The 27,500-nt window shown below is 41.9% G+C and overlaps 1 protein-coding gene and 1 long non-coding RNA gene across 5 annotated transcripts in view; one reads left to right on the forward strand and one right to left on the reverse strand.

Moving 5' to 3' along the window:
• LOC135104902 (uncharacterized) overlaps nt 1-27,500 on the reverse strand; it is a 214,062-nt gene that overhangs the window by 126,221 nt on the left and 60,341 nt on the right. The window contains exon 1 of one of the 2 annotated variants that reach the window (XR_010270587.1): nt 10,787-10,992. The exons of the other annotated variant lie outside the window; for it this stretch is intronic. This is a non-coding gene — a long non-coding RNA (uncharacterized LOC135104902). Of the gene's footprint in view, nt 1-10,786; nt 10,993-27,500 lie in introns of those variants that run through there. 2 annotated transcript variants of the gene reach the window in all.
• Nucleotides 1-27,500, forward strand: part of LOC135104901 (chaoptin-like) — a 120,467-nt gene that overhangs the window by 79,194 nt on the left and 13,773 nt on the right. For all 3 annotated transcript variants that reach the window (XM_064012645.1, XM_064012642.1, XM_064012643.1), the window contains one exon: nt 14,564-14,708. In XM_064012645.1, the coding sequence (XP_063868715.1) occupies nt 14,564-14,708 (145 nt within the window). The remainder of the gene's footprint in view (nt 1-14,563; nt 14,709-27,500) is intronic.

Consider the following 27,500-nt stretch of genomic DNA (forward strand, 5'->3'; position numbering starts at 1 on the left):
GTGGGAATGCCGCGTGTGTTGCTACTTCTAGTGTATTTTGAGCTTTATTTATTGTTGTTGTTTTCGTTGCTGTTGTGGTTGTAGTAGTAGTTGTTGTTGTTGTAGGGAAGAGATGCCTTATTAATGTCGGGAAAACAGAAATAAGAAAAAAAGACGAATTAACAACAAACAAACAAACAAACAAACAAAACCATCAAAACAACAACAACAACAACAACAACAACAACAACAACAACAACCAACAAACAATCAACAAACAAACAAAATACAAGCAAGAACAACCAACAAACCAACAAACAAACAACAACGACAACAACAACCAACAAACAAACAAACCAACAACCAACAAACAAAATAAACAAAGAAGCCAAACAAAGAGCAAGACCCAGGCACAGGCAGGCAGGCAGGGAGGCAGGGAGGCAGGGAGGCAGGCGGGCACGAGCATGTGTAAACAGACAAACACGGCGACATAAACGCAGGAGAAGAATAAACAAACATAAAAATAAAATAAGAAAAGGAAAACGAAAAAAAGGGAAACAGGAAAAAAAAAAGAACACAAAACTGAAAAATGTAAAGAATTGAATAGTTCACCAGATGCACACACACACACACACACACACACACACACACACACACACACACACACACACACACACACACACAATGACGGTCAAAAAAATCGGTTCAAAAATAAGTGAATAAACGACAGGTGAATAAAAAGGTAAATAAAAGAGGTAAATAAAGAGAGAGAGAAAGAGGAGAGACCAACGCAGTCATGCCCTCTTCCCCTTTCCCCCCTCACTGCCCCCTTTCCCCCCTCACTCCTACCCTTTCCCTTCCCCCCCTTACCCTCCCGTCACGCGGTACAAAAATGGATAAAACTCGAAATAAACGAATCGTATGAAGAAAAATATATATACGCCAAAAAGAGAGAGAAAAAAAAGAAAAAAACTACATTGCATGAAAATAAGCTTGAAAAAGAGTAATGAGAAAAGCGACTGCTGGAAAGAATGAGATAAAAATAGAGAGACGAGGAATAAAAATAGTCCGGAAGAGGTGGAGTGAATAAAGAGCGTAGAGTAGGGATGAAAGAGTTAACGGGGAGGGTTGTGAAAATAGTACTGGTTAGAAAGGTAGGTGCTGGCGGTTATGCAGGTATTGGTAAAGAGATAAGGTGTGTAGGTATGAAGGTAGGTAGATAAGGTGAGAAGGGAGGTAGAAGGTAATAGATAGAGATAAGCAAATATGTAGGAGTTTAGGAAATACTTAGTAAGATATATAGGCAGATAGACAGATAGTTAGGTAGGTAGCAGTAAGATAGATAGATAGATAGATAGATAGATAGATAGATAGATAGATAGATAGATAGATAGATAGATAGATAGACAGATAGATAGATAGATGGATGGATGTCTCTTTTAGACAGGGTGGTATCAAAAGCTTTCCGTCTCATCAACTCCTCTCCTCTAACTGACTGTCTTCAGTCTCCTCATCGTCGTAATGTTGCATCTATTGCTATATTCTACCGCTATTTTCATGTTGACTACTCTTCTAATCTTGCTAACTGCATGCCTCCCCTCCTCCCTCGGCCTTGCTGCACAAAACTTTTTTCTTTCTCTTACCCCTATTCTGTAAACCTCTCTAATGCAAGAGTTAACCAGTATTCTCAATCATTCATCCTTTTCTCTGGTAAACTCTGAAACGTCCTGCCTGCTTCTGTATTTCCACCTTCCTATGACTTGAATTCCTTCAAGAGGGAGTGAGATAGATATACAGATAGACTGATAAATATATATATATATATATATATATATATATATATATATATATATATATATATATATATATATATATATATATATATATATATATATATATATATATATATATATATATATATATATATATATATATATATATATATATATATATATATATATATATATATATATAGAGAGAGAGAGAGAGAGAGAGAGAGAGAGAGAGAGAGAGAGAGAGAGAGAGAGAGAGAGAGAGAGAGAGAGAGAGAGAGAGAGAGAGAGAGAGAGAGAGAGAGAGAGAGAGAGAGAGAGAGAGAGAGAGAGGTAAGTAATTAAGTAAGTAACAAAGTAAGGTAGATGGTAGACAGGTAGGCAGGTAGAAAGACAGACAGGTAGACAGACAGGTAAAGGTAAGGAAGAGTTAATCAAACTTCATTAAAACTGCACTACATAAAAACTGAATTGCACTTTAAGTATGAAGATGGTAAAAAATAAATAAATAAATAAATAAATAAATAAATAAAAATCCGTACGAAAAAAGAACACATTTAAATTTTAACGAAATACATTAGCTGTAAAAAAAAAAAAAAGTTAGACAAAACAACAGTAAAAGAATAATCACTTCTACATTACGTTTTTTTTTTTTCACACAAATTAAATGAACAGAAAAAAAAAAGAAAACAATGATGACTCCAGCGAAAGCAAAACTGTTCCAAAAAAATCGAAAAAAGGTTTAAACATGTTAAATTAGAGAGAGAGAGAGAGAGAGAGAGAGAGAGAGAGAGAGAGAGAGAGAGAGAGAGAGAGAGAGAGAGAGAGAGAGAGAGAGAGAGAGAGAAAGGCAGGAAGGGAAGAAAAATAATTATAATGAACAGGAGGAGAAACATGCAGACAGGGTGATGTATGTATGTGTGTATGTATGCATGTATGTATGTAGTAAGGCTGAATGAAAGGAAAGAAGGACGTGAAGAAATTAATGAAGGACTGAGAATTATAAAGAGAGGGAATGACTGAGAATTATAAAGAGAGGCAAAAGGAACTAACTGAAAAAAAAAAAAGGTGAAAACAACTTGAAATACGTACAATCATCGACTCAGCTCACAATAAAGATACTAATTTCTTCTATAACAGCCAGTCCCAGTATAGTTACTACTACCCTACTACTACTACTACTACTACTACTACCACTACTATTACTTAACGTACTACCAAAACTGTATAATACTAATGACCAACACTGCTTCTATACTACTACTACTTCTACTACTACTACTACTACTACTACTACTACTACTACTACTAATAATGCTACTACTACTCTACGCTTCTCCTTCCCACAACTCAATGGCACTGAATAAAACAGAGACAAGACCGCGACCTAACCGCAGCCGACCTGCCTACACACACACACACACACAAACACACACACACACACACACACACACACACATTCATTCACCCAGCCACTCAATCACTCACTTATTTACTCTTTCAGTCATTTCAACCGTCCGTCTCTCTCTCTCTCTCTCTCTCTCTCTCTCTCTCTCTCTCTCTCTCTCTCTCTCTCTCTCTCTCTCTCTCATATTCATTCTGCGGTTCACTCCATAATTCATTCCCTCCACTCATTCACTCCTTCGCTGCTCTGAGAACCTGGAAGCAATGGGAATGAAAAGATAAGGAGGAGGAGGAGGAGGAGGAGAAGGAGGAGGAGGAGGAGGAGGAGGAGGAGGAGGAGGAGGAGGAGGAGGGAGAGAAGGGAGATGAAAGAATGGAATAAGAAATGCAGCGGTGACGGTGATGACGTAATGGAAGATGAGGAAGATGAGGAAAGAGAAGGAGAAATAAAAATGAGGAAGGAAAGGAAATAGAAAAGGAAACTCAAAAACAAACGACGGAAAATAGTAAAATACTAGAGAGAGAGAGAGAGAGAGAGAGAGAGAGAGAGAGAGAGAGAGAGAGAGAGAGAGAGAGAGAGAGAGAGAGAGAGAGAGAGAGAGAGAGAGAGAGAGAAAGAAAACGTGCTGATATATATTTTACCCACCAAGGACCAATTTACAATCACCTTACCTGTCTCTCCTTACCTGCCACACCTGTCATCTCTCTTATCTTATGTCTCACTTTACCTGCCTTGCCTCACCTGTCTGATATCACCTGTCTCATGCTACCTGTCTCACCTTACCTGTCTCACTTTATTTGTCTCATTCGTCTCACCTCATTTGTCTCCCCACACCCATACAGCCCCCCCCCCCACGCCACACACACACACACACACACACACACACACACACACACACACACACACACACACGTAATTAACCTGACACCTTAACCACCACCACCATCACCACCAGGAAGACAAAACACCACCCAAATTTAGAAACACGTGGCCGGGACAGGAAGAAGAGGAACAAGGGAAAAGAAAGAGAGAGACTGAAAGATAGAAAGACCGAGAAAAAAGAAGAAGGAAAAAAGTAAATAAACAAGACAAAAATAGCAGGGAAGATTATGGAGGTAGCCAGTGTTAAAGTGACTTAAGTGTCGTCTCACCCCTTCTGCAGCGCCTGCCGAGGTATGCTATTGTCGCTCGTTTGTGGAAGAGAATGAAGGCTCGGGATCACGCGGATGGCCAGGGAGGGAGAACGGGGGAGGTAGTGAGAGAGGGAGAGGGAGGGAGAGAGGGGGAGTAGAAAGATGTCGTTTTGGGGAAAGAATGAAGGCTCGAGATCAGACGGTGTGGTGAGGGAAGGAGGGGAGGAAGGAAGGGAAGGATGGAGGGGGGACGGAAAGAAAAGTAGAGAGAGAGAAGGAGGGATAAAAGAAAAGGAGGGAGAGAAGGAGGGAGGGACGAAAGGAGTAGAGTAGGGAGGGGATGGATGAAGGGGAGGAGGGAAAAAAGTAGAGACAGAGAAGGAAAGGAAGAGTAGGGAGAGAGGGAAAGAAAGTTAAAGGGAAGGAGAGATAGGCAGAAAGAAAAAGGAAATGGAGGAAGAGAGAGAGAAACAAGGAAGAAAGGATAAGGAAAGAAAAAGGGGTGGAATGAGTGGGAAGGAGAGAAAGAAAAGTAAAGAGAGGGAAGGAGAGGAATGGGAACAGGAAAGAATATAGGAGAGGAAGGGAAAGATAAAGGGAAAAAATAGAAGGAGAGGAAGAGGAGGACAGGGGGAAATGGAACTAGGGAAGGAAAAGGGAGTAAAATAACAAGGACGGAAGAAGGAAAGGGAGAAAAATAGAGAGGGAAGAAGAGAAGACAAGAGAAGGAGAGAAAACGAAGGAAATGAAGCAAGAGTCGAAAGGAAGAAAAGAAGAGTAAATAGGAGGAATGGGTGAAGAAGCAAGGAGAAAGAGAAACAACGCAAGAACAGGGAGGAAGGAGGGAGGAAGGAAGGAGGAATAGAGAAGCGATAGGAGGAGGAAGGCAGCGTCCTAGCTATAGTGTTTAAGTTAGGTTATAAATTAGAGCTGGTTAGTTTGAGCTGGAGAAGGGAAGGGAGGAAGAGAGGAGGAAGGGTGGAAAGAGACGATGACAGAGGAAGGAAGGAGGTAGAAGTGGAAGGGATGACAGGTGGAGGGAGGAGGAGGAGGACTACAAAGGGCAAACAAACAGCAACAGACAATTAGATCCTTACAGGGCCGTTTGGTTTAACTGTGCTACACTTTGTGAATAGAGAAAAGAAATAAAAAACCCCACCATGTCATCCAAGGAGAACAAGAACAAGAAAAACAGAAACAAAAAAAAAGAAGAGAGAAAGAATCAAAGACTAAAACAAAAGAAGACTAAAAAAAAGAAAAGGAAGACGAAGGGAAGAAAAGAGACATGACAAATTGCGAGAGAGAGAGAGAGAGAGAGAGAGAGAGAGAGAGAGAGAGAGAGAGAGAGAGAGAGAGAGAGAGAGAGGAGAAAATAGTAACGAATAGAAACAGAAATACACACAACGAAAAGAAAAAAAGTGAAAGAAAAAGAATGAAAAAACTGCAATGCTAGAGAGAGAGAGAGAGAGAGAGAGAGAGAGAGAGAGAGAGAGAGAGAGAGAGAGAGAGAGAGAGAGAGAGAGAGAGCCCAGGTAGGTATCATGCTTTTCCTTTTGTTTTGGCGGGAACATAACGAGGGCGGGGTGGTGGCTTTTAACACACACACACACACACACACACACACACACACACACACACACACTCTCTCTCTCTCTCTCTCTCTCTCTCTCTCTCTCACCACCGCCCCGACGCTAGATGATGTAGAATTAATCTCCCCGAAAGCCCACAGGAGGCGTGACTCACTCCTGAGGGGATGGGGGGGAAGGGGAGGGGTAGGAAAATATTATAACTCCGTGAGAATAAAATAGGAGAGGAGGGAGGGATGGTGGAGGAGAGTGAGAGGAGAGAGGGAGAGTGAGGGCAGGATAGGTGGAAAAACAGGGGTCGTATTGAATGATTCTCTCTCTCTCTCTCTCTCTCTCTCTCTCTCTCTCTCTCTCTCTCTCTCTCTCTCTCTCTCTCTCTCTCTCTCTCTCTCAAACTCCTGACACTCGTACACACGGATTTTTACTCATTAACTTTTTACCTTTGTTCTCTCGTTCTTTTCTTTCAAACCGCACCTCTCTCTCTCTCTCTCTCTCTCTCTCTCTCTCTCTCTCTCTCTCTCTCTCTCTCTCTCTCTCTCTCTCTCTCTCTCTCTCTCTGCTCGTCTGTTTCTTTGTTTGTCGGCACGTTACTTCCGGGACAGCGTGACGCCATAACTCCTCCAGACGCGACGTGAAAGAGGCAGCGATCACTGGGAGAGGAGGGAAAAAAGGAGAGAGAGAGAGAGAGAGAGAGAGAGAGAGAGAGAGAGAGAGAGAGAGAGAGAGAGAGAGAGAGAGAGAGTGAAAAAATGCAATAAACGACAATGTATCAGAGCCATTATTCTCTCTCTCTCTCTCTCTCTCTCTCTCTCTCTCTCTCTCTCTCTCTCTCTCTCTCTCTCTCTCTCTCTCTCTCTCTATACACATCCATTCATATATTTTTTACTATTAGATACAAAAATAACTTTCCAATAACATTTTCTTTTCACTTTCATCCATAAGACTGTTATCCCCATGTTTCCTTCCTTCCTTCCTTTCTTCCTTCCTTCCTTCCTTCCTTCCTTCCTTCCTTCCTTCCTTCTCCCACTCGAGCCACAAAACAAAATCTAATCAGACCTTCCTTTTACATTATTACAAAGATGATACTCGTCTTCGCTCTATTTGCTTTTATCATTTTAATATAAACTCTTTGTTTCCTACTTAAAAATACCATTGAACTGCTGTCATACACTCTTTACTATATACGTTGCTTGCTGTCTCCTTCCTTCCTCTCGTATATCTCCTCCAGTCCACTAGTGTTTCTTTACCCAGGATGCTGGACTCGGTCTTTGTGGGGTGCTAGTAAATGCATTATGTATGGCGGTACACTGTCGATGTTTCTCTTATGACACACAAAAGTACCGGGATACTTTTGGACCAGTATACTTTTTTTTTGTATTTTATTGAACTTCAACATAATTTTCGGTTGTTAATGCATTGTAGCGTGGTGATGAAAACACTGAATATGTACCTACAAAATATTTCACTCTGGTAGGAGGTCTGCGTTACTAAGCTTTGTAACACACGATTTGTACTTTATCCTAGTAGTAGAACAAACAATTGCAGTCTTTGTAATCAGAAAATACGGGAACCTGCAAGAAGTCATCAGGCCTACACGTGGAAGCCCCTGCATGAAACATACATACTTATTTCCAGCTATCACCGTCCTCTATAAATTTATACAATCTCTTGAAGCTCCTTAATGACTCGACACTAACAAGCTGAGTACTGAGTCTATTCCATTCATCCACCACTCTATTTAAACACCAGTTTCTTTCTCTCTTTCTTTAAGAATAGCTTTATCAAGGTAGAAGTCATAATTTTTTGTCCTATTCTGATTACTGACCCTGAGGATTTTGCTTATGTCACCCCTGCCATGTCCCTTATACCACTTACAGACCTCTATCAGATCCCCTCTTAATCCAAGCCCCTCTAAGGAATGTGAATGTAAAAGCTTCAATCGAGTTACGGGTTGCTGGACTGACTAGATATGACAGCAGGGTGCTGGGGTCTGGAGAGGTTAAAACACGCTGGCTCTCTCTACTCTTTACTCTTTCATAACTCTCTTTCACTCTATTCCTCTTTCTCTTCCTTGGTTATGACACGCTGGCCCTTTGTACTCCTACTTACTCTCTTTCATAAATGTCTTTGACTCTTATATTCCTCTTTCTTTTCCCGGGTTTCAAAAAAATAGTGTATAAAGAACTTTCTAGGTCTCCTTCATTTCTCATTATCCAGTGAAAACTTTCTAGGAACATTAAAACCTCTCTGGCCTTACTTTCTTTCATTCTTATATTTCTCTTCTGCTTTTGTCCTATTTCCCAAACACTATTTCATCATAAAAATGTTTCAGTAATAAACAGTTTCCGCTTTTCTCACAATGTTACTTTCTTTCGTCCTCTCCTCCTCTGCATCCTTCGTCTCTTTCCTTCACTTCACTAACACACTATTCTGTCTCTACTCCACCTCCTTCGTCCCTCCTCCTCCGCCTCCTCCTTCTCCTTCATCTCCTCTGGCTAATCCTTTTTCTCTTCCCCTCTTCCTGCTTCTTCGTCCCTTCCGTGTCTTCGTCATGCAATCAACGAATACAAAACAGCTTTGAAAAATCCTCCCAGGACGAATAGGAAACAAAAAGAAAGAAGAGAAAAACAGCAACAAAGCCTTAGTAAATTCTCAAGTGTTTGTGAGCGGATGTTTTTCGTTTTTATTTTTGTTTTTGTTTTTGTTTTTCTTCTTCTTCTTCTTTTACCCTCAATCATGTCTTCTCTACTTTCCCCGCGATCACCAAGGGAGTGGGATGTTATTTAAGTGCTCTATATCTCAGTACCATCAACATACATCAACCTTCCTTCCGTTATACATCAGTTCAGAGGTCATTCAAGGCAATTAGATTAGGTTACGTCGGCCTAGACTGCGAGGTTTTAGGTTTAAATGTGATGGTAATGACGTGTGTGATAATTTAGTATGCGGTGTTGCTGGAAAAGAAATCAAGTTAGATAAATAGATAAATGAATAATGATGATGAGGAGGATGAGGATGATGATGATGATGATATTGATGATGACGATGATGATGATGATGATGATGATGATGATGATGATGATGATGATGATGATATTGATGATGATGATGATGATGATGATGATGATGATGATGATATTGATGATGACGATGATGATGATAATAATAATAATAATAATAATAATAATAATAATAATAATAATAATAATAATAATAATAATAATAAATAACAATGAAGATGAAGAAGAAAGAAGAAGAAGAAGAAGAAGAATAGTAACGGTAGTGAAATGTTAAACAAGGCAATACATAATAATACGTGGGAAAAATATATGCATTATAGTGACAAGGCAGTCAAGGTCTCAGTGATCATCTTGGCTTAATGAATATATTGACAAAATTTGTTTTTCCCTTGAGTGTCCTGCCAGAAGTTCAAGTTATGTCTAATATCTCCTCATGGTCATTTTATCCCAACTTTTGATCAGTTTCTGATGTGTTCTTTGTTGCGGTCAAGGGGAGAATAACAATGGAGGCAGTGGTGGGATCCGTAATATAAGTAATTATATAATATGTCCCTGTGTTTCTGTATGTCTCTGGATGAGGGAGGTGCACTTATCGCTCAATCGGTAACATGCTGGGCTTTCATTTCAAATTCAAAGGTTCAGTTCCCGAAACTGCAAAGGTTCAGTTCCCGAAACTGCACCCTTCTTCCAAAAGCTCATATTTAATTGAGCTTTCAGATCGATTACTCAGTATATCAATGTAGGAGGTGTGTTGCGGCTCTGGCCTAGTTTGTGGTGATACAAATGGGAACGGCCTGAATTGAAGTGATACAGTGGTGGCAGCGCTGGGATTTCACAAGTCTCCCTTTCCCGTGGCGGTGGATACTGGTTGTGTAACTGACTGAAATGGGTCCATGATGCCTGCACCCTAGAGGAGATTCCACCGCTGCCAACAGAGAATTGCCTCGAACTAGGGTGTTCTCACTTATTCCGCCTCAAACCAGGGAGGAACCTTCACACATTGTGCACTAAACTGAGCAGCTGATGTGGGAGCTCAAATAAATCTGAACTTTGGGAGGAAAGTGGCTTGTAGGGAATCGAGTCCGGGATCTGTGCAGGAGAGCCCACCATGTTACCAATAAAACAATAGGTGCAACCCTCCTTCTGAGACATATTACACTATTACACAGCTGCCACCAATGTCACGCTCCCGTTGGACAAAATCATAGAAAAGGCTGAAAACTGATCTGAGGGCGTAACAAACTGACCGTGAAGTATTCAACAGGGATCGAACCTCTGCAGGCCACTCAAGGCAAAACAGGAGTTCCACCACTTCACCGGTCAGGCCAAGGTGACCGCCAAGGCTCTGGTAGACAGTTATTAGCCTTCACTGTCCCTTCCATAGTTCTGTTTCCCAGAAAGAGAGAATCATCAATAACAATGAGGTAAAATACAAAACTAAAGAGCGTCAACCACACATCTCCTCTTCCTTCTTTTAGTTTTCTATCACCATTCTTGCATTCGTTTACCGTAGCCTCATCAAAACCTTCTATACTTCATTCATGAATACCAAAGACAAAAACAACGCTTAGATTCACCATCGACGCCATGAAAACCCTGAGAAATACTGTTAGTGATATGTTCCTCCACCACTCTCCTCCTCTTCCTCCTCCTACTCCACTCACTCAGTTTGCTCTTTTGCTCAATAACATCCCCTAACCTCATTGAGATAAAATAATCTATCACTTTTACATCAACAATGAAGAGATTAACGAACAGGGAAAGAGAAAACAAATAAAAAGAAATGCGAGTCTATCATTTCTCCGTTCACCAGTCTTGCCCTCCTCCTACTCCTACAAACATAACTCGGTGAATATTTTACCTGCGAGGTCCTGCCATTGCTCTCACTCACCTGAAGCCACGTAGTCCCCGCCAGTGTGGTCACAGGCCCGTCAGAAGAGCAGGGAAGCCAATATATGCGCACTAAATAACATCAACGCAGCCCCCGGACCCACCAAGCCAGGCCATCCGCGCTGGTTGTTTACTGTTTATTGCCGACCCAATGGTTCTCTTCATAAATAACTTAGAAATAAATAGAGCCATTGCGCTTTCTATTAATTTGATGCCTTTCTAAAAAATACATGGTAATTTCCTTGTATCAATATTTACCGGTGGATCTATTATTAATCGATGCTTCAATGTGGATAGTTTGTAGCAATGGACACACCGGTTTGTTTACTTTACGTTCAAAGAAAATGGACAGTTTTTTACGACAAACTTCCCTAAAAAATGGAAATCGGCTTGAGGTATGTAACGTTTGCCGTAGTGTTGTGTTGTGTCGTATGTGTGTGTGTGTGTGTGTGTGTGTGTGTGTGTGTGTGTGTGTGTGTGTGTGTCCAAAACAGGCGTAGGATTCCTATTGTTACGTTCTGGAATGAAATACGATGTTGCCACCCAACAAAGGTGGTGTGCGAGTATGCGTGCCTGTACGTGTGTGTGTGTATGTTTGTGTGTGTGTGTGTGTGTGTGTGTGTGTGTGTGTGTGTGTGTGTGTGGTGTGTGTGTGTGTGTGTGTGTTGGTGGACGGACCTTCACATACACACACACACACACACACACACGCACGCATACACACTCGAGGAAGTATTAGGTATCTGCTTTAAAGTCAAGTCGTAGTGTGTGTGTGTGTGTGTGTGTGTGTGTGTGTGTGTGTGTGTGTGTGTGTGTGTTGAGGTTAGCAAAGTTTTTCTTGTAACTTATATTTCTCCTCCTCCTGCTCCTCCTCCTCCTCCTCCTCCTCCTCCTCTTCTCGCTTTCTCTCTTTTCTCTTCACTTTCCTCTTCCTTTTTCGTTTCCTCCTCCTCATCTTCCTCCTGCTCCTCCTTCTCTTCCTCCTCCATCTCCTCCTCCTCCTCCTCCTCCTCCTCCTCCTCCTCCTCCTCCTTCTCCTGCTGCTGCACTTTGCTGTGGCTGTCTTCCATCTTCTCCTCCTTTCCTTGCCTCCTTCCCAAACTCTTACAGAGAGAGAGAGAGAGAGAGAGAGAGAGAGAGAGAGAGAGAGAAGAGAGAGAGAGAGAGAGAGAGAGAGAGAGAGAGAGAGAGAGAGAGAGAGAGAGAGAGAGACGGGAAGGGTCCTCGGATTAAGACAAATGTAACACCCTCTCAGCCAATGGGAGAGAGAGAGAGAGAGAGAGAGAGAGAGAGAGAGAGAGAGAGAGAGAGAGAGAGAGAGAGAGAGAGAGAGAGAGAGAGAGAGAATCCTTCCTCGTATTTGGTCAGGTTTAGGAACTCGTAAATTGAATGCAAAGAGATCTTTTTGTTGTCGTTCGTGGGACAGGGATATGACTCTCTCTCTCACTCTCTCTCTCTCTCTCTCTCTCTCTCTCTCTCTCTCTCTCTCTCTCTCCTCTCTCTTTCTCTCTCTCTCTCTCTAATGATAATGGTTCTAAATGTCTTTCTTTCCCCTCATCTTTCTTTTTCTCTCTTTTTTTCCTCTTCCTTCATCCGTCTTCCTCTTTCCTCCCTCTTTCTCCTTTTATCCCTTTCCTTCTTTCCCCCCTATTCTCTCTCTCTCTCTCTCTCTCTCTCTCTCTCTCTCTCCTCTCTCTCTCTCTCCTCTCTCTCTCTCTCTCTCTCTCTCTCTCTCTCTCTCGCAGACATCAGTAAGCCAGGCTATATAATATATAGCCTGGCTTACTGATGTCTGCGAGAGAGAGAGAGAGAGAGAGAGAGAGAGAGAGAGAGAGAGAGAGACCACATATTATGTGGTCAGCGTGTAATCTTCCTCCTCCTCCTCCTCCTCCTCCTCTCTAAATATCTACGTTTCTTCCTCCTCCATCCTTGAAATCCTCCTTTCTCTTTTCCTTCCCGACATTATCCTCCTCTCCTCTTCTTCCTTTTCCTCCTCCTTCTTCTTCTCCTCCTCCTCCTCCCTCTTCTTCCTCTTCCTCTTCCTCCTTCTTGACTCTCCCTTGCTAAGTTGTCTTTCCGATTTTCTCCCCTCCCCCCCCTCTCTCTCTCTCTCTCTCTCTCTCTCTCTCTCTCTCTCTCTCTCTCTCTCTCTCTCTCTCTCTCTCTCTCTCTCTCTCCAGACAAGGCTCCTATTTCCTCTCCTTCCATCTCTCATTTCCTCCTCTTTCTACCTCTATGAAAATTCTTCCCCTTCCTTCCTTTCCTTTTCCTTTTCCTCCCTTTCTCTCTAGTACCCGTTAGATTTCTACTTTCTTTCTCTTTTCACTCTCTTCCCTTCTCCATAGACCCCCCTCACCTCTTCCCCTTCCCTTCTTTTTTATCTCCCTCCCCCTCGTATTTCCCCTCTCTTTCCTCCTCCATTATATCTCTCCCTCTCCCCTCTCCATTTTTTTTCTCCCTTATCCTCCTCCTAATCCCCTCCTTCCCTTTACCATACATTTTCCTCAATATCCCTTTTTTTTTTCTCCCCCTCTTCCTCCTTCACCCTCCCTCTCTCTCTCTCTCTCTCTCTCTCTCTCTCTCTCTCTCTCTCTCTCTCTCTCTCTCTCTCTCTCTCTCTCTCCCTCTCTCTCTCTCTTTCTCAGCTATCCACTTTCTACCTTCTCCATGTTTTTTTCTCTCCCTTCTTTTCTTCTTCACTGGCAATTTCGCTCTTCTCACTTTCCTACACTCTACACTTTTCCCCTCCACTCTCTTTCCTCCCTCCTTCTCTCCCTCCGTCCCTCCCTTGTGATGCATAGAGCTGGTGAGACATTCCTCCTCCTTCTCCTCCTCCTCCTCCTTCTCCTCCCTTCAGACATCTCTCTTTCTCCTTCGATCTCTTCCCTCTAGAGACACCTGTCTTCCCAAGACAACTCTCTCTCTCTCTCTCTCTCTCTCTCTCTCTCTCTCTCTCTCTCTCTCTCTCTCTCTCTCTCTCTCTCTCAAAAAATACTGCTGTTTTTTTTCTTTTCTCTCTCATGCATCATCAGTTTTCTTTTTATCTCCTTTCCTATTATTCTGTTACCTCTAATCTATTAAGGTAAGTATCATTATCATTCACTGCTGTTACTTGATAATAGTGACAGAAGCTAGTGGTGCGTCTGAAACAAGCTCCGTCAAAGCGTAATCTCATTTCATCAGTTTGTTAGAGCTATTCGCGAGAAACGATGTAACGATGTGCCTCTCAAAGACATAGTAACCTGATCTTACCTAACATAACATAACCTCACCCTCCCTGTCATCACTTTCAGACTAACCTAACCTAAACCAAAGTAACTTAACCTAACTTACTAATATAATTTTTAGACTAACCTAACTTAATCTAACACAACTTAACCTTTCTATCCATCACTAAGACTACCCAAACCTAACCAAATATAACACAACCTAACCTAACATAACCAAACCTAACCCAACCCAACCTAACCTAACCAAACCAAACCTGACCTAACCTAACCCAGCAAAACCTAAACTTAACATAATCCAAGCCAGCTCAACTTAACCTAACCAAACCAAACCCAACCTACCCCAACTTATCCAACATAAACTAACCTAGCCCAACATAATCCAAACTAATATAACAACTAAACCCTCACTATGACTAACCTAACCTAACCTGACCTAAACCAACCTGACTTCTCCTTACTAATCTCGCTATTATGACACACAAACCTAACCTAACCTAACCTAACCCTCATCCAGCCTAACCCCTCTCTCTCTCTCTTCCCTCCTGCAGACATCCCGCCGGGCCTGGTGATGCAAATGGACGTGCTGAACTCAGGTCTCGAGGTGATCGCCGAGGAAGACTTCGGGGACACGCGCGTCAGCAACCTGAGGCTCATGTCCAACAACATCAGACTCATCGCCGACAAGGCCTTCAGGTGAGCCGTGAGGGAGCGCAAGGGAATACAAACAAGGAGCAAGCAGCAGCAGATCTTTTGGCCACTTACTAGGTTGTTTATGAAGGATGTGGGAAGGAAGAGAGAGAGGAGTAGAGAAAGAGAGTGGGGAAACGGAACGCACGGGAACACAAAGGACGGGCAAGCAGCAGCAGATCTTTTGGCCACTTAGCTAGGTTGTTTATGAAGGACGTGGGAAGAATGAGTGAGGAGAAGCAGAGAAAGGTAGAGAAAGTGGAGGAAGTGAGCGCACAGGAACACAAAGGACGAACAAGCAGCAGCAGATCTTTTGTCTACTTACAACATTAGGGCATTTTTTCTAGAAAGAGAAAGCGGCACTAGAGGAAAGGAGGAGGAATGGAAGGAAGAATAATACGAGAAAGGATGAAGGAGAGGAAGGGTGTCATTAGGAGAACCAGAATCAAAGGGAACACAAGTAAAAAAAAAAAAAACAGATGAAGAGCGAGGAAGAGGAACAGAGAAAAGGAGAAAAAAGCAGTGAGAGGGAACACACACAACACACAGGAACACAAAAGAAGTACAAGTAGCAGCAGCTCTTTCGACCAGTTAGCTGTTTTTCGAGAGGGAGAGGCAGAAAAAAGGGAGGGAGAGAGGGAGGAAAGGAACAAGGGGAAGCAGACTTCTTGCCCCCTTACTCAGCTGTTTTCAAGAGGAAGGGAAGGAAGAGGGACCCAAGAAACTGATGGAGGAGGGAAGAAAGAGCAAGAGGAGAGAACAGAAAGAAACACAAAGGAGATACAAGCAGTAGCAGGACCTTTTTGGCCACTCACTTGGGTGTTTATGAAAGAGTGATAAGGAAGAGATGACGAGAAAGATAATAGGGTGAAAGGTATGGAAGACAGAAACAGTACAAAAGGAGGAACAAGCAGCAGCAGACTTTTTGGTCCATGACAAGGCTGTAAAGGAGAGTAGAGGCACGGATGCAAAGGAGAAGGAAAGGGAAAGGATAGGAAGGAAGAATAATAAATAGAAGAGGGAGGATGAAGGTGAGGAAGGGTAACATTAGAAGGGGAACATAAGGGAACAAAAAAAGGATGAAAAAAATGTAGGAAGAGGAGGAGCAGAGGAAGGGGAATAAAGCGGATATAGAAAGCAGAGAGGAATACAAAGGAGGACCAAGCAGTAGCAAACACTTTGGCAAGAAAGGAAGGGAAGAAAGGAAACGCTGGAATTAATAAGAAAGAGAAAAGAAAAAAAAAAGAAAGGTGACATAAGGAGAGGTAGATAGATAGATAGAAAGATAGATAGATAGATAGATTGATAGATAGAGAGAGAGAGAGAGAGAGAGAGAGAGAGAGAGAGAGAGAGAGAGAGAGAGAGAGAGAGAGAGAGAGAGAGAGAGAATGAGTAAAAAAGAAAAAGGAGACAAAATAGGGCAACAGAGAAAGGAAAAAAAAAATAAGAAGAGGCGGAAGGTTAAGGAAGAAAGGAAACGCAAAGGAGAACAAACTGAAATAAAAAAAAAAAAAAACGAGTGAGGAAGTTGAAGGAATGGAAAGGGATCAGATAAACGATACAGGACAGTGATTCTATTTCACCTAAGGACCACACCACCCTTTTGAAATATTAACCTAAAGACCACAGCTCCTTTTTTAAATTCAATGTCACGGCATTTTTCTACGTATATAATGTTAAAATAAAAAGGAACGGACGAAGAGAAAAAAAAGGGGAAAGGACAGATGAGAAAAAGTAAAAGGGGAAGGAGAGGAAGAAAACACAAAGGAAAACAAACGAAAATAAAGGGAAGGGAGAAACAGCGGAAAGGGAGAAATAGTACGCACTGAAAAAACTCGCGTCCCACATTTGACCACCACCGAAAAGTAACAGTGGGAGGCAAAATCGTGAAATCATAGGATGCAGAATATTAAAGCAATAGGGGAAAAAAAAAAAACATAACCATTGGGATCTTTTAGCAATGTGAGCTTTCCTGCCTTCATTTCATACGCCAGTAATTCAAGCAAGAGATTACTGAGACATCGTAAGCAGGAAAAAACGACAGCCTAGAGAGGAGGGAGAGGGCAGTGAGTGGGAAAGGAGATGAACGAGAAAAAATCATAATAGGCACTGGAATCTTTTACCTACCGTGACCTTTTTTACTTCATTCCCCCACGCCAGTAGTTCATGAGGGTTACTGAGACACAGTAAAGCTGGGAAAAAAAAAGCAATTGGAAGAAGACGAAAAGAAAAATGACCAGAAGATGAACAAGGAAAAAATTATAATAGGCAATGAAATCTTTAGCATCATGAACTCTTTTTTACATTAATTTCACACGCCAGTAATTCATGAGTAAAGCAGGAAGAAGGACAATTGGGAGACGAGGGAGAGAACAGCGACAAGATGAACCAGGAAAAGTTTATAATAGGCACTGGAATCTTTTGCACCTATGATCTTTTTTTATACCTTAATTTCACACGCCAATAATTCACACCCAAACTGCATTAATGAAGAGAAAGGGAGAGACAGAGAGAGAGACAGAGAGAGAGAGAGAGGTTAGTGAAATATCATAAACTGGGAGAGGGGACAAGGAAGAGGAGGGAGAGGACAGTGAGAGGCGGAGAAGAGGAACCACTAACAGTAAAGCAAGGGAGTCATAAAGGAACACAAAGGAATATAAAGTAAGAAAAACATCAGCCATAACCCTTACCACACGATCAAAAAAAGCACAGTATATATATTTTAAACTGAGAGGGGTGGGATAGCAAAAGCAAGGAAGATAGCAAGGAAGGAGGAATTATACAGGAACACAAAGGCATACAAAGGAAGGAAAAGAATCATTCTTAACCATTACAACACTATTTACCATAAGTACAGTATCTATTCTAAACTGAGAGGCTATAGAACAATAAATAACATAAGGGAAAAAGAAGAGGAAAAGGTGGAGGCAACAAGGAGACGAAGGAAGGAGAGTGAGAGGAGGGAGAGGACAGATAAAAAGGGAGAACCAGCAGAAAAGTAGAGGGGAAAGGGGAGAGGTGGTGCAAGTTAATAGTTCAAGGGGTAGAAGGTGACAGCTAAGGGGAAAAGGGAAGGGGAAAGGGAAGGGGATGAAGTGAGGTCACGTGGAGAGAGAGAGAGAGTGAGAGAATGAGACAGAGAGAGAGAGAGAGGCTGAAAGGGAGAGGGGAAATAGAGGAAAAAAAGAGTGCAGGGAGGAAGAGATAAAAAAAAAAGAGTGGAATGAGAGGCAATAAGGAAAAGAGGGGACTGATCGGGAATTTGTGAGAGAAAATGAGGGGAGACACGGAGAGCTTCAGAGGGGAATGGGGGGAGAGAGGGAAGGGAGGGAAATGTATGGAAGAGAGATGTCAATGAACAGGGGAGGGCAGATTGGGAGGGAGTAAGGGAGGGAAGGACCGGGTATTAAAAGAAGGAGGGGAGAGAGGGAGAAAGGAAAGGGGGAGGAGGAGGGTAGGGGAAGTGAGGGGAAATGGAAATGAAAGAGTTAAGGTGTTTATTAGAGTAGCGGGGAGGGAGGGAGGTAGGGAGGGAGAGAAGAGAGGGAGAGAAGGAGAAAGACGGAGGGAAAGAGGGAAGTAAGGAGAGAGGGGAGGGGTAAAAAATACTTTGAATTACAGATTTTGTCTTTTACGTGTGAAGGAGGGCAGGGAAAGACACGAAAAAAGGAGGAAAACTTGCTAAATTACCATGAAAAAAGAAAAAAAAGAAAAGAAAATGCACAAAAAATACAAATCGAAGAGGAATTAGCTCAAACGACTAGTGATTTTTTTTTCAATCAGTCCAGTGGTGAGTAAGTGCTGAGTTTGTGCTGAATTAAGGTGGTGAGCAAGTGCTGAGTCAAGGTGCTGAGTACGTGCTGAGTCAAGCTGCTGAGTAAGTGCTGAGTCAATGTGCTGAGTAATTGATGAGTAAGTGGTAAGTGCTGACTAAGTGCTGAGTAAGAGTGCTGTGTAAAAGTGCTGAGTAAGTGCTGAGTAGAGTGCTGAGTGAATGTCGAATATATGCTGAATAAGTGCTGAGTAAGTACTGAGTAAGTGATGAGTAAATGCTGAGTAAGACTTGAGTAACTGCTGAGTATGTACTGAATAAAAGTGGTGAGTAATTGATGAATAAAGGATGAGTAAAAGTGCTGAGGATTACTGAATGAAAGTGCTGAGTAAGTGGTAAGAGGTGAGTAAGTGGTAAGTGTTGAGTGGAAGGTGCTGAGTAAGTGTTGAATATAGTGGTGATGATGATATGGACAGTTACCAACACGCAGGTCCAGTCCCCGTGAGAGCCAAACATCAGTCATCTTCTTCAACGCGTTACTAATGCCACTACTATTCTGCTCGTTTTTTCTAGCATGTTTACACTGCAGGAGGGAAATATTGGGCGGGGAGATAAAGAGTTAAAAGCAAGGCGCGTCCAGACCACACAAAGGGATCAAGACGGGAGGGAGCGTGAAGAGCGGCGCCAATTAAAACAGGCAAGGTGAAGGTGACCCGATACCCACACGGGGACACAAGGGAACACAAAGGAAGAATGTAAGGGAATACAAAGGAAGAAGATAAATGACCAATAAGAAAAAAACATAAAGGACCAATTATATGAAAAAAAAGGTATCACAAAGGGGAACACAAATGACTACAAAGAACACAAAGGGCCACAAAGGAAGAACACAAAGAATCATAACGGAAGAACAAAAACAAAGTACCACAAAGGAAGAGCAACAGCCAGCAACTTCTGGAGCTTCTTGTGTGGTTTATTCTACATAACACTATCTAGCATACAGTGAAGGAAACAGGACAGCATAGGCTATCCTCCCCACCCCACTGCTCCCTCCAGATCAAGGCTTGCAGGACAAAAAGAAAAAGGAGAAATACCGTGCAGTCTGAAGAAATTGTTCGGATGTTTTAAAGGAAGCAGACCTAACACTACCGCTTCTTCCAGTCCAGGGCAAGACACCCAGCAACAGCCTCACAAAAGCGACATTTCATGCGTAAAACAGAACAAATTTTACTTGTAATTTGTTATGACTTAGTATCTTAGTGGAAGAATGCAGTGCAGAAGCTTGTCCAGTTAGTATTTGTAAAGGAAAGAAAAACCCAAGAAGCAAGTTAATTTAGTATCTGTAATGTAGGTATTTTGTACAGGTACCTAGAAAATGAGACTGATGATAATTAATTATATGAGCGTGGCTTTATCGTATATATAATTGAAGTCCACATTTCTGTCCAGTCAATATTTGTAAAAAGAGAAAGAGAAGCAAGTTTGTAGTAGAGGCAATTGGCCACATAGCTAGAAATTAACCTTTTCCTTACTACTTGGCACATCTTTCCTCAGTCGCATAATATATACATAAACGTTTGTTCTTGTTCTGCAGTCACCTCCAGGTAATTACACGGCCTAGAAATTGCTAAATCTATACTTTTCACCACCTTTTTTTTTTTTACGTATAAAGATTTCATACATATTTCTTCGTGCTGTGAATTGTTGTTTATCGCAGTGAAAGGATTAAGGACTAATGTAACTATCTAGATAATGCAGCATTAGTCAATATAATAATTAAAGTCCACATGCTTGCCATTCATCATTTTGTAAAGCAAAGAAAAGCCCAAGATTCGAGTTTAGTATATGTACTGCAGACAATTGGTCAAGAAGTTAGAAATTACGATTGGTGATAGTTAACTAGCGAGAGCGACTTCAGTGAATATGTAATTTAAGTCTAGATGGCTTTGTCCAGTCAGTATTCGTAAGGGAAAGAAAAGAAAAACCCAAAGAACAAGTTTAGTATCTGCAAGGTGCGCATTTGGCCAGATAGTTTAGAAATAAGGACTGATAATAGATAACTTGTGGACGCAACTCCAGTGAACGTACAACTGAGATCCACATTCCTGTTTGTCAGTATTCGTAAAGAAAAGAAACGCCCAAGAAGCAAATCAGGTATTTGTAGTGTAGGCAACTGGCCGAGTACTAAGAAATAAAGACTAATGATAGTTAAGCAGTGAGCGAGCAGAAGCGAGCACTTCAATAAATATTTAAGTGGGATGTGTGTTGCGTCACGGAGGCTGGCAGGCAGACTCTGACCAGCATGGGAATTAAGGTTTGCGTGAAGGATCTTTCATGTGCGGCCTTTTTTTTTTTTTTGTTGGTTGCGAGAGGAACGCACCTCAACCCTCTCACTGCTGTGGCCACCCCTTCTTAATCCTTTGACTACTCGGGGTTCACCCTCAGCGTAGTAAAATCGTCTGGAGTAAGTATGGATAAATAAATTAGAAAGATGCCACTGTCAGCTAATGAGTCATGAGTATTTGTAACCTTCAAGTGCCTATAGCTCTATTTCTGCCCATTGAAATATTCTATGGTTACTCAAATAAAGTAGGTCTTAGTGTCATTAGCAGTTAAAGGGTTAAGGCTCTGAGCACTGTAAGGAATTGTTTGCTTGGATACACACAGACTGTAGAGAGCTGTTTGCTTGGACACACACTGAAAAAAAAAGAAGCGAATAAGAGATCAATTTTATATTTCACAGGCTATAAAAAACACTTGAGAGACTGTAGTATAGAAAATAAGCCTCTGAAAAGTTATAGATGAATATGAAAATTCTTTTGTCCAGTAGTGTGTGGGTGATTATGGAGGTGTCGGGCGAATAGATGCGAGAATGGTGGTGGTGGTGGTGGTCAGGGAATAGCTGCGGTAGCTGCAGTGTCTTGATGGCGCTCTTCCCGGCGTGACGCGCTTCTTGGCTGAGGTGGAGACTCAAGAGGAATGAAATTCGTCTCCTACGTGAATGAAGAAAAAGAAGTTTAGCGTTGTCAAGAGAGTCCGGCTGTTTGCAGGAGGAGAGATGGACATTCATCAAAAAAAGAAAAAGATAAATAGATAACTAGATAAACAGGGAATGATGATAAAAAAAAATAAAAAAAACAATGAAAATCACTTCCCTATTTTCAAGCCATCTCGTTTTGCAAAAAAAAAAAAAAAAAGAAAGAAAAATCCATACTCTTAATTATCAAACCTTGATGGTGGGAACAAAGGGACAGACAAAGGGATAGACAGACATTCACACTCTCACACACAAAAGAAGAGGAAAAAACTCGAGAGGCGCCGATACGAAAGACAAACACACACACACACACACACACACACACACACACACACACACACACACACACACACAAGTCAGCATCTCCTGTATATATTTTGTAGCGGCATTCAGGCCTCCATTTGTTACCAGGGATTGGCTTCGCTCGTGTTCTGGAAATGGAAACTAATAAAAAAGTTGCTTACCAGTCCGCGTCACGACTCCAGCTGATGGGCGTGAGTGCTAATGATGTGTGTGTGTGTGTGTGTGTGTGTGTGTGTGTGTGTGTGTGGTGTGAGTGTGTGTGTGTGGGGAGGGGGGGTGGGGGAGTGAGGTGGGGGGGCGGTGTATGGGTGTGTGTGTGTGTGTATGTGTGTGTGTGGTGTGTGTGTGTGTGTGTATGGGTGTTGGTGGAAAGATGGGTAGAAGAGTGCACGTATGTATCTATCTCTGTATTGTGTATGTCTGTGTGTGTGTTGTGTGTGTGTGTGTTTTAATCTAAACGCATGCAAGTATTTCGTCCTATCCTAAAACAAATGGATGGAAATTAGAATCATCCACATAAAAAGAAAAGGTAAATAAATGAAAACAATCCAAAACAAAACAAAATATATAAACAAACCTAACAAAATTCAACAACGACAACAACAACAACAACAACAACAACAACAACATCCTGGCCCTGAGGTTGGTTGGTTGGTTTTCATTTCCATGCAATTTTAATAGTCAATAACATTCCAGCGATAACAAACAGCACGAGGCATCTATTGTATATGGGGCCCACGTATTTAGGTATGGCAACTGAGTACCAATTGTTTTGTGTGCCCCGCCCCGCACTGCCCTCAGCTTTACTACCCTCGATGTATTTAAGAGCCGCAGGGACCATTCGCGGGAGGAGTAGTCGGGGAAAGAAGGGAGGAGGCAGAAGAATTACCTTAGGAAGTACTAGTTTAGATTCTTTCATCACAAATCACATTATTTTATTTTCTTTGTCATATCTCGACAGAAATGGAGGGAGGGAGACAGACAGACAGACAGACAGACGGGCGGACAGACAGGTAAACAAATAAAGATAAAACAGACTAAATCAAACAGGGAGATAAAGACAAAACAGACAGACAAAGGAAACAGACATACATACATACATACAGACAGACAGACAGACAGACAGTCAAAGGAAAAAGATAAACCAAAGCAGACAGACAGACAGACAGACAGAAAAAAAAAAAAACATGGGAAAAAGACAAAACAGCAGAAAGACACAGACAAACAGAAGACAGTTACAGAGGAAAGAAAGACATATATTTAGACAGAGGAAAACAGACAGACAAACGAACAGACAGAAACAAGCAAATTAACAGGAAAGGAAATAAAGACATACACACACACACATACACACACACACACAGAGAGAGAGAGAGAGAGAGAGAGAGAGAGAGAGAGAGAGAGAGAGAGAGAGAGAGAGAGAGAGAGAGAGAGAGAGAGAGAGAGAGAGAGAGAGAGAGAGAGAGAGAGAGAGAGAGAGAGGGAAAAAGTAACACTCACAGACAAAAAACAGAGACATAGAGTGGAGACAAAAACACACGGGCAAAGATAGAAACAGAGACAGACAGACGAACAGACAGACAAACAGTGAACCCCAACCTTCCTCACGCGGTAGGTCTGAACGAGGACCTGCCGCCTAACTTGCCAACATCCGCCAGACCAGGAAGGCTCTGGGGCCGAGACGCGGCTTCCTCTGTATTGCTAATGAAGCTTCACTAACAAGCGCATCTTTTAACTTCTATTTCTGTACATTTAGCAGAACAATAACCTTAGATTCTCGGCTCCATATTCCAAGACGCGCCTCCCTCACCTGCCTCGCGGAAAGGAGAGAAGATGGGAAAAGAGAGAAGATGGGAAAGGAAGGGATGATGGGAAAGAAAGGGAGGATGAGAAATAAAAAAAAGGATGGAAATGGAAGAGCGGATGGGAAAGGAAGGGAGGATGGTAAAGGAAGATGGTAAAAGAAGGGAGAATGGTGAAGGAAGGAAGGATGGGAAAGGAAGGTAGGATGGGAAGGGAGAATGAGAGGGAAAGGGAGGATGGAAAGAAAGGGAGAATGGCAAAGAAAGGGAGGATGGGAAAAGAAGGGAAGATGGGAAAGAAAGGGAGGATGGGAAAGGAAAGAAGGATGGGAAAGGAAGGAAGAATGTGAGTAAAAGGAAGGGAGAGGATGGAAGGACAAAAGACGAAGTGAGGTCAGAAGACACATCCTCTGTATTGCTAATGAAGGATGGCTGAAAAGAGTTTTGATTTTTATTTTGTAAGAGGCCCTTTATGTCTTATTTCTGTATATTTAGTGGCATTGTAACCTGAGATTCCCTGGTGATTTTTCTGGTGGAGGTTGTTTTACTTTTTTTTTTTTTCCATGTCTGTTTGTGTGATTCTAGCAGGGGAAGCTGTTTTGGTTTTTCAAGGATCTGTATTTCATTCTAGTGGAAATCGCTTAGTTTTTTTTTTTTTTTTTTTTTTAGGCGTTTGTAAGATTCTGTTGAAGTTTTTTTTATTTTTTTCTGAAGATTGATTCTAGTTAAGTTCAGTTTTTTTTTTCTTCAAGAGTGATTCTAGTGACAGTTTAACGTGGCACCTTTAACAGAAAAAAAAAAAAAACACCTATATTCAACTCATACGTGCCCTCTGAAAATAGTTCGTAGGAGAGGCCACAATGCTTGGCGGGGACAGCCACGCGTACGCCTGATGGCTTCCTGCGGCTTCCCTTGCTTTTCCATATTCTTACCTTCAAAATACGTTAGAGGGAGAGTGAAGAGGATAAAAGTGTAAATAGGTAAATAAAAACCAAGCTCCGGCGTAATCCACGGCATTTTAATAGCCCAACATAAATATACCTTTACTATTTAATTAACCCTTTCACTATTGTTTAGCATATCTCTCCTTAATTACTAACCACTCTGAGTCATCCTTACTTCTTCTACAGCCATTTCCAATCATCAAACTGGCTAGAAATTGCAAAATCCATTATGTATTCCTTCTAGCACTGTTAATTGTTTCATATCGCAGTAAAAGGCTTAATTTGTTTCTAATTTAAATGTGGGAGCAAATTATGACCATTGGATAAAAAAACAAAGTTAGGATTTTAGATTAGGTGAAGACAGCTATGGGTGCGTTTCGTAGTACAGGAGAAGAAAGGGAAGAAAAGATGAGAGTGAATGAGTAAGGTGTGGAGGACTAGTTGGGCTTACCTGGAAGAGAACAGAGAGCAAAAGGAGAAGATGAATGGATGAGTGGGGGTGAAGAGAGGAGGAAGGAAGGAAGGAAGGAAGCAAGGAAGGAGTGCTTGGCTGTAGGAGTAGGAGGACAGAGAGAAGAGGAGTGAGAAAGGAGTGAGTGAGTGAGTGAGTGAGAGAGAGAGTGAAAGTGAGGAAGAGGGGAGCAAAGAACAATTCAGTTGGCTTTACGAAAGAGAGAGAGAGAGAGAGAGAGAGAGAGAGAGAGAGAGAGAGAGAGAGAGAGAGAGAGAGAGAGAGAGAGAGAGAGAGAGAGAGAGAGAGAGAGAGAATGAATAAAGAGGATGAAGAAGATTACTTGGCTTTAGAGTGAGAGAAGAGGGAAGAGGAAGAGAGGACGAATGAATAAATAAGTGAAAGGAATGGTGCAGAAGGAAGAGGAGGAGTATTTAGAATAAGGGGAAGAGAGAAGAGGATGAGTGAGTGAGAGGAACGAAGGAAAACAGGAAAAAGAAAAAAATGAGAAAGGGATACGGAGGGGAAGAGAGAAGAGGGCAAATGAATGAGAGGGAGGGAGGAAGAAAGGGAAGAAGGAAGGAAGGAAGGAAGGAAGGGAAGAAAGAAGGAAAAGGGGAAGCGAAAAGAGGGTAAGTGAGTGAAGGACGAAGGGAAACAGGAAAAGAGAATGTAAAAATAGAAAACAGAGGAGAGGACAGAGACCAAGGAAGGAAAGATGAAGGAAGGAAGGAAGGAAGGAAGGATGGAAGGAAGAAAAGAAGGAAGAGGAGAAAAAGAGGTAAGAGGATTAATGAGTGGAGTAAAGACAGGAGATCGAATAACTGAAGAGAGAGAAGACAAGGAGAAAAGAAGAAGTTAAATGAATAAGAAAGACCAAGAAAGAAAGGAGAAGGGAAGGAAGGAAAACGGGAAGAGGGAGAGAAGACAGGTGAAAGGAGACCAGATGAAAGGTGAAGATAGAGAGAGCAGGTTAAATGAATGAGAGGGATTAAGAAAAGGGGGAAGGAAAGAGGTAGGAAGGAAGGGAAGCAAAGGAAGGAAGGGAGGGAGGGAGGGAGAAAAGGAAGGACAGTTGAGGGAGTGGTTGCTTAGATTATCTTGCGTCAGGGCAAACTCAATACACGTGCACCTGGGGAATGTTTTCTTTCGTCTGCCTCTCCCTTTCTTCGTTTTCTTTTGAGGCCACACAAAGGCGACACAGCTCATCTCTTGACCCGTAAAGTGCGTGCGTGTGCGTGCGTGTGTGTGTGTATGCGTGTGTGTGTGTGTGTGTGTGTGTGTGTGTGTGTGTGTGTGTGTGTGTGTGTGTGTGTGTGTGTGTGTGTGTGTGTGTGTGTGTGTGTGTGTGTGTAGAGGTTGTTTTCGAAGGTTTAATATAAATTTTCTCTTTTTTTCAATTTTCTCTTTCTTTTCTTTCCTTTTCCTTATCATTAGTGTGTTAGTGGTGGTGGTGGTGGTGGCGAAAGGAGGTTGAGGATGAAGGAAGAGGGAGGAAAAAAGAGGGAGGGGGGTATGAAGACAGAGGAAGAAGTAAGGGGGGAAAAAGCATGGAGACTGAGGGGAGAGGGTGTAGGGAAGAAGGAGGAGGAGGAGGAGGAGGAGGAGCTGGGAGAAAGATGCCCAGGAGGAGGTGAAGAAGGAGGGGAATGAGGAAGAGGAAGCGTCAGGTACGACAAGACCTAGAAAATAAATAAAGGTGATAAAAATTGCAGCAAAACATGAAAAAAACAGAAAAGAAAAAAAGGAAAAAGTCAATGACACTATATCAACACCACTACCACCACATCACCACCACCACCACCACCATCACCACCATCATCAGCACCACCATCACCATCACCACTACCACTACCATTACTATCACCACCATATCATCACCACCACTACTAGCACCATCATCGTCATCATCAACAGTACCATCAACACCATCACCACCACCACCACCACCACCACCACCATCATCACAATCAACAATTCAATTAATGTTTTCAGTTATTTTCCTTCCTTTTTTTTCCTTTGCTTTAATAAAGATTTTCAACTTTTCTGCGTCTCTCTCTCTCTCTCTCTCTCTCTCTCTCTCTCTCTCTCTCTCTCTCTCTCTCTCTCTCTCTCTCTCTCTCTTTGATTTCACGAGTCTGTTTGAAATCAGTGATAAATTGCACTACGAGTATGTAACAAAATTTCACTTTTGTCTTGTCCTTGTCCCCAAACCATAATTTTCCTGTTATTTCCATCTAAACAAAATAGAAAAAAAAGAAGTTATTTTGATCCTAAAACTTTGCTTTTGTGGTTAGAACAATTAATTTACATTTTTGCCTTATTTCAATATAGTATGGGTTACTGTTAGTTTTCATGCCAGGCAAAGACCTTTGCAAAACCTCAGTTGCTTATCTAATTGCTTTTGAAATGTTGCAAATAAGCAAAAACAATGAAAGAAAGAATGTAGTGTTCTATAGATTTTAATTTTAACAAGATCATTCTTTAAC

This window comes from Scylla paramamosain, chromosome 11, assembly GCF_035594125.1.
Source record: "Scylla paramamosain isolate STU-SP2022 chromosome 11, ASM3559412v1, whole genome shotgun sequence".
NCBI lineage: Eukaryota > Metazoa > Arthropoda > Malacostraca > Decapoda > Portunidae > Scylla > Scylla paramamosain.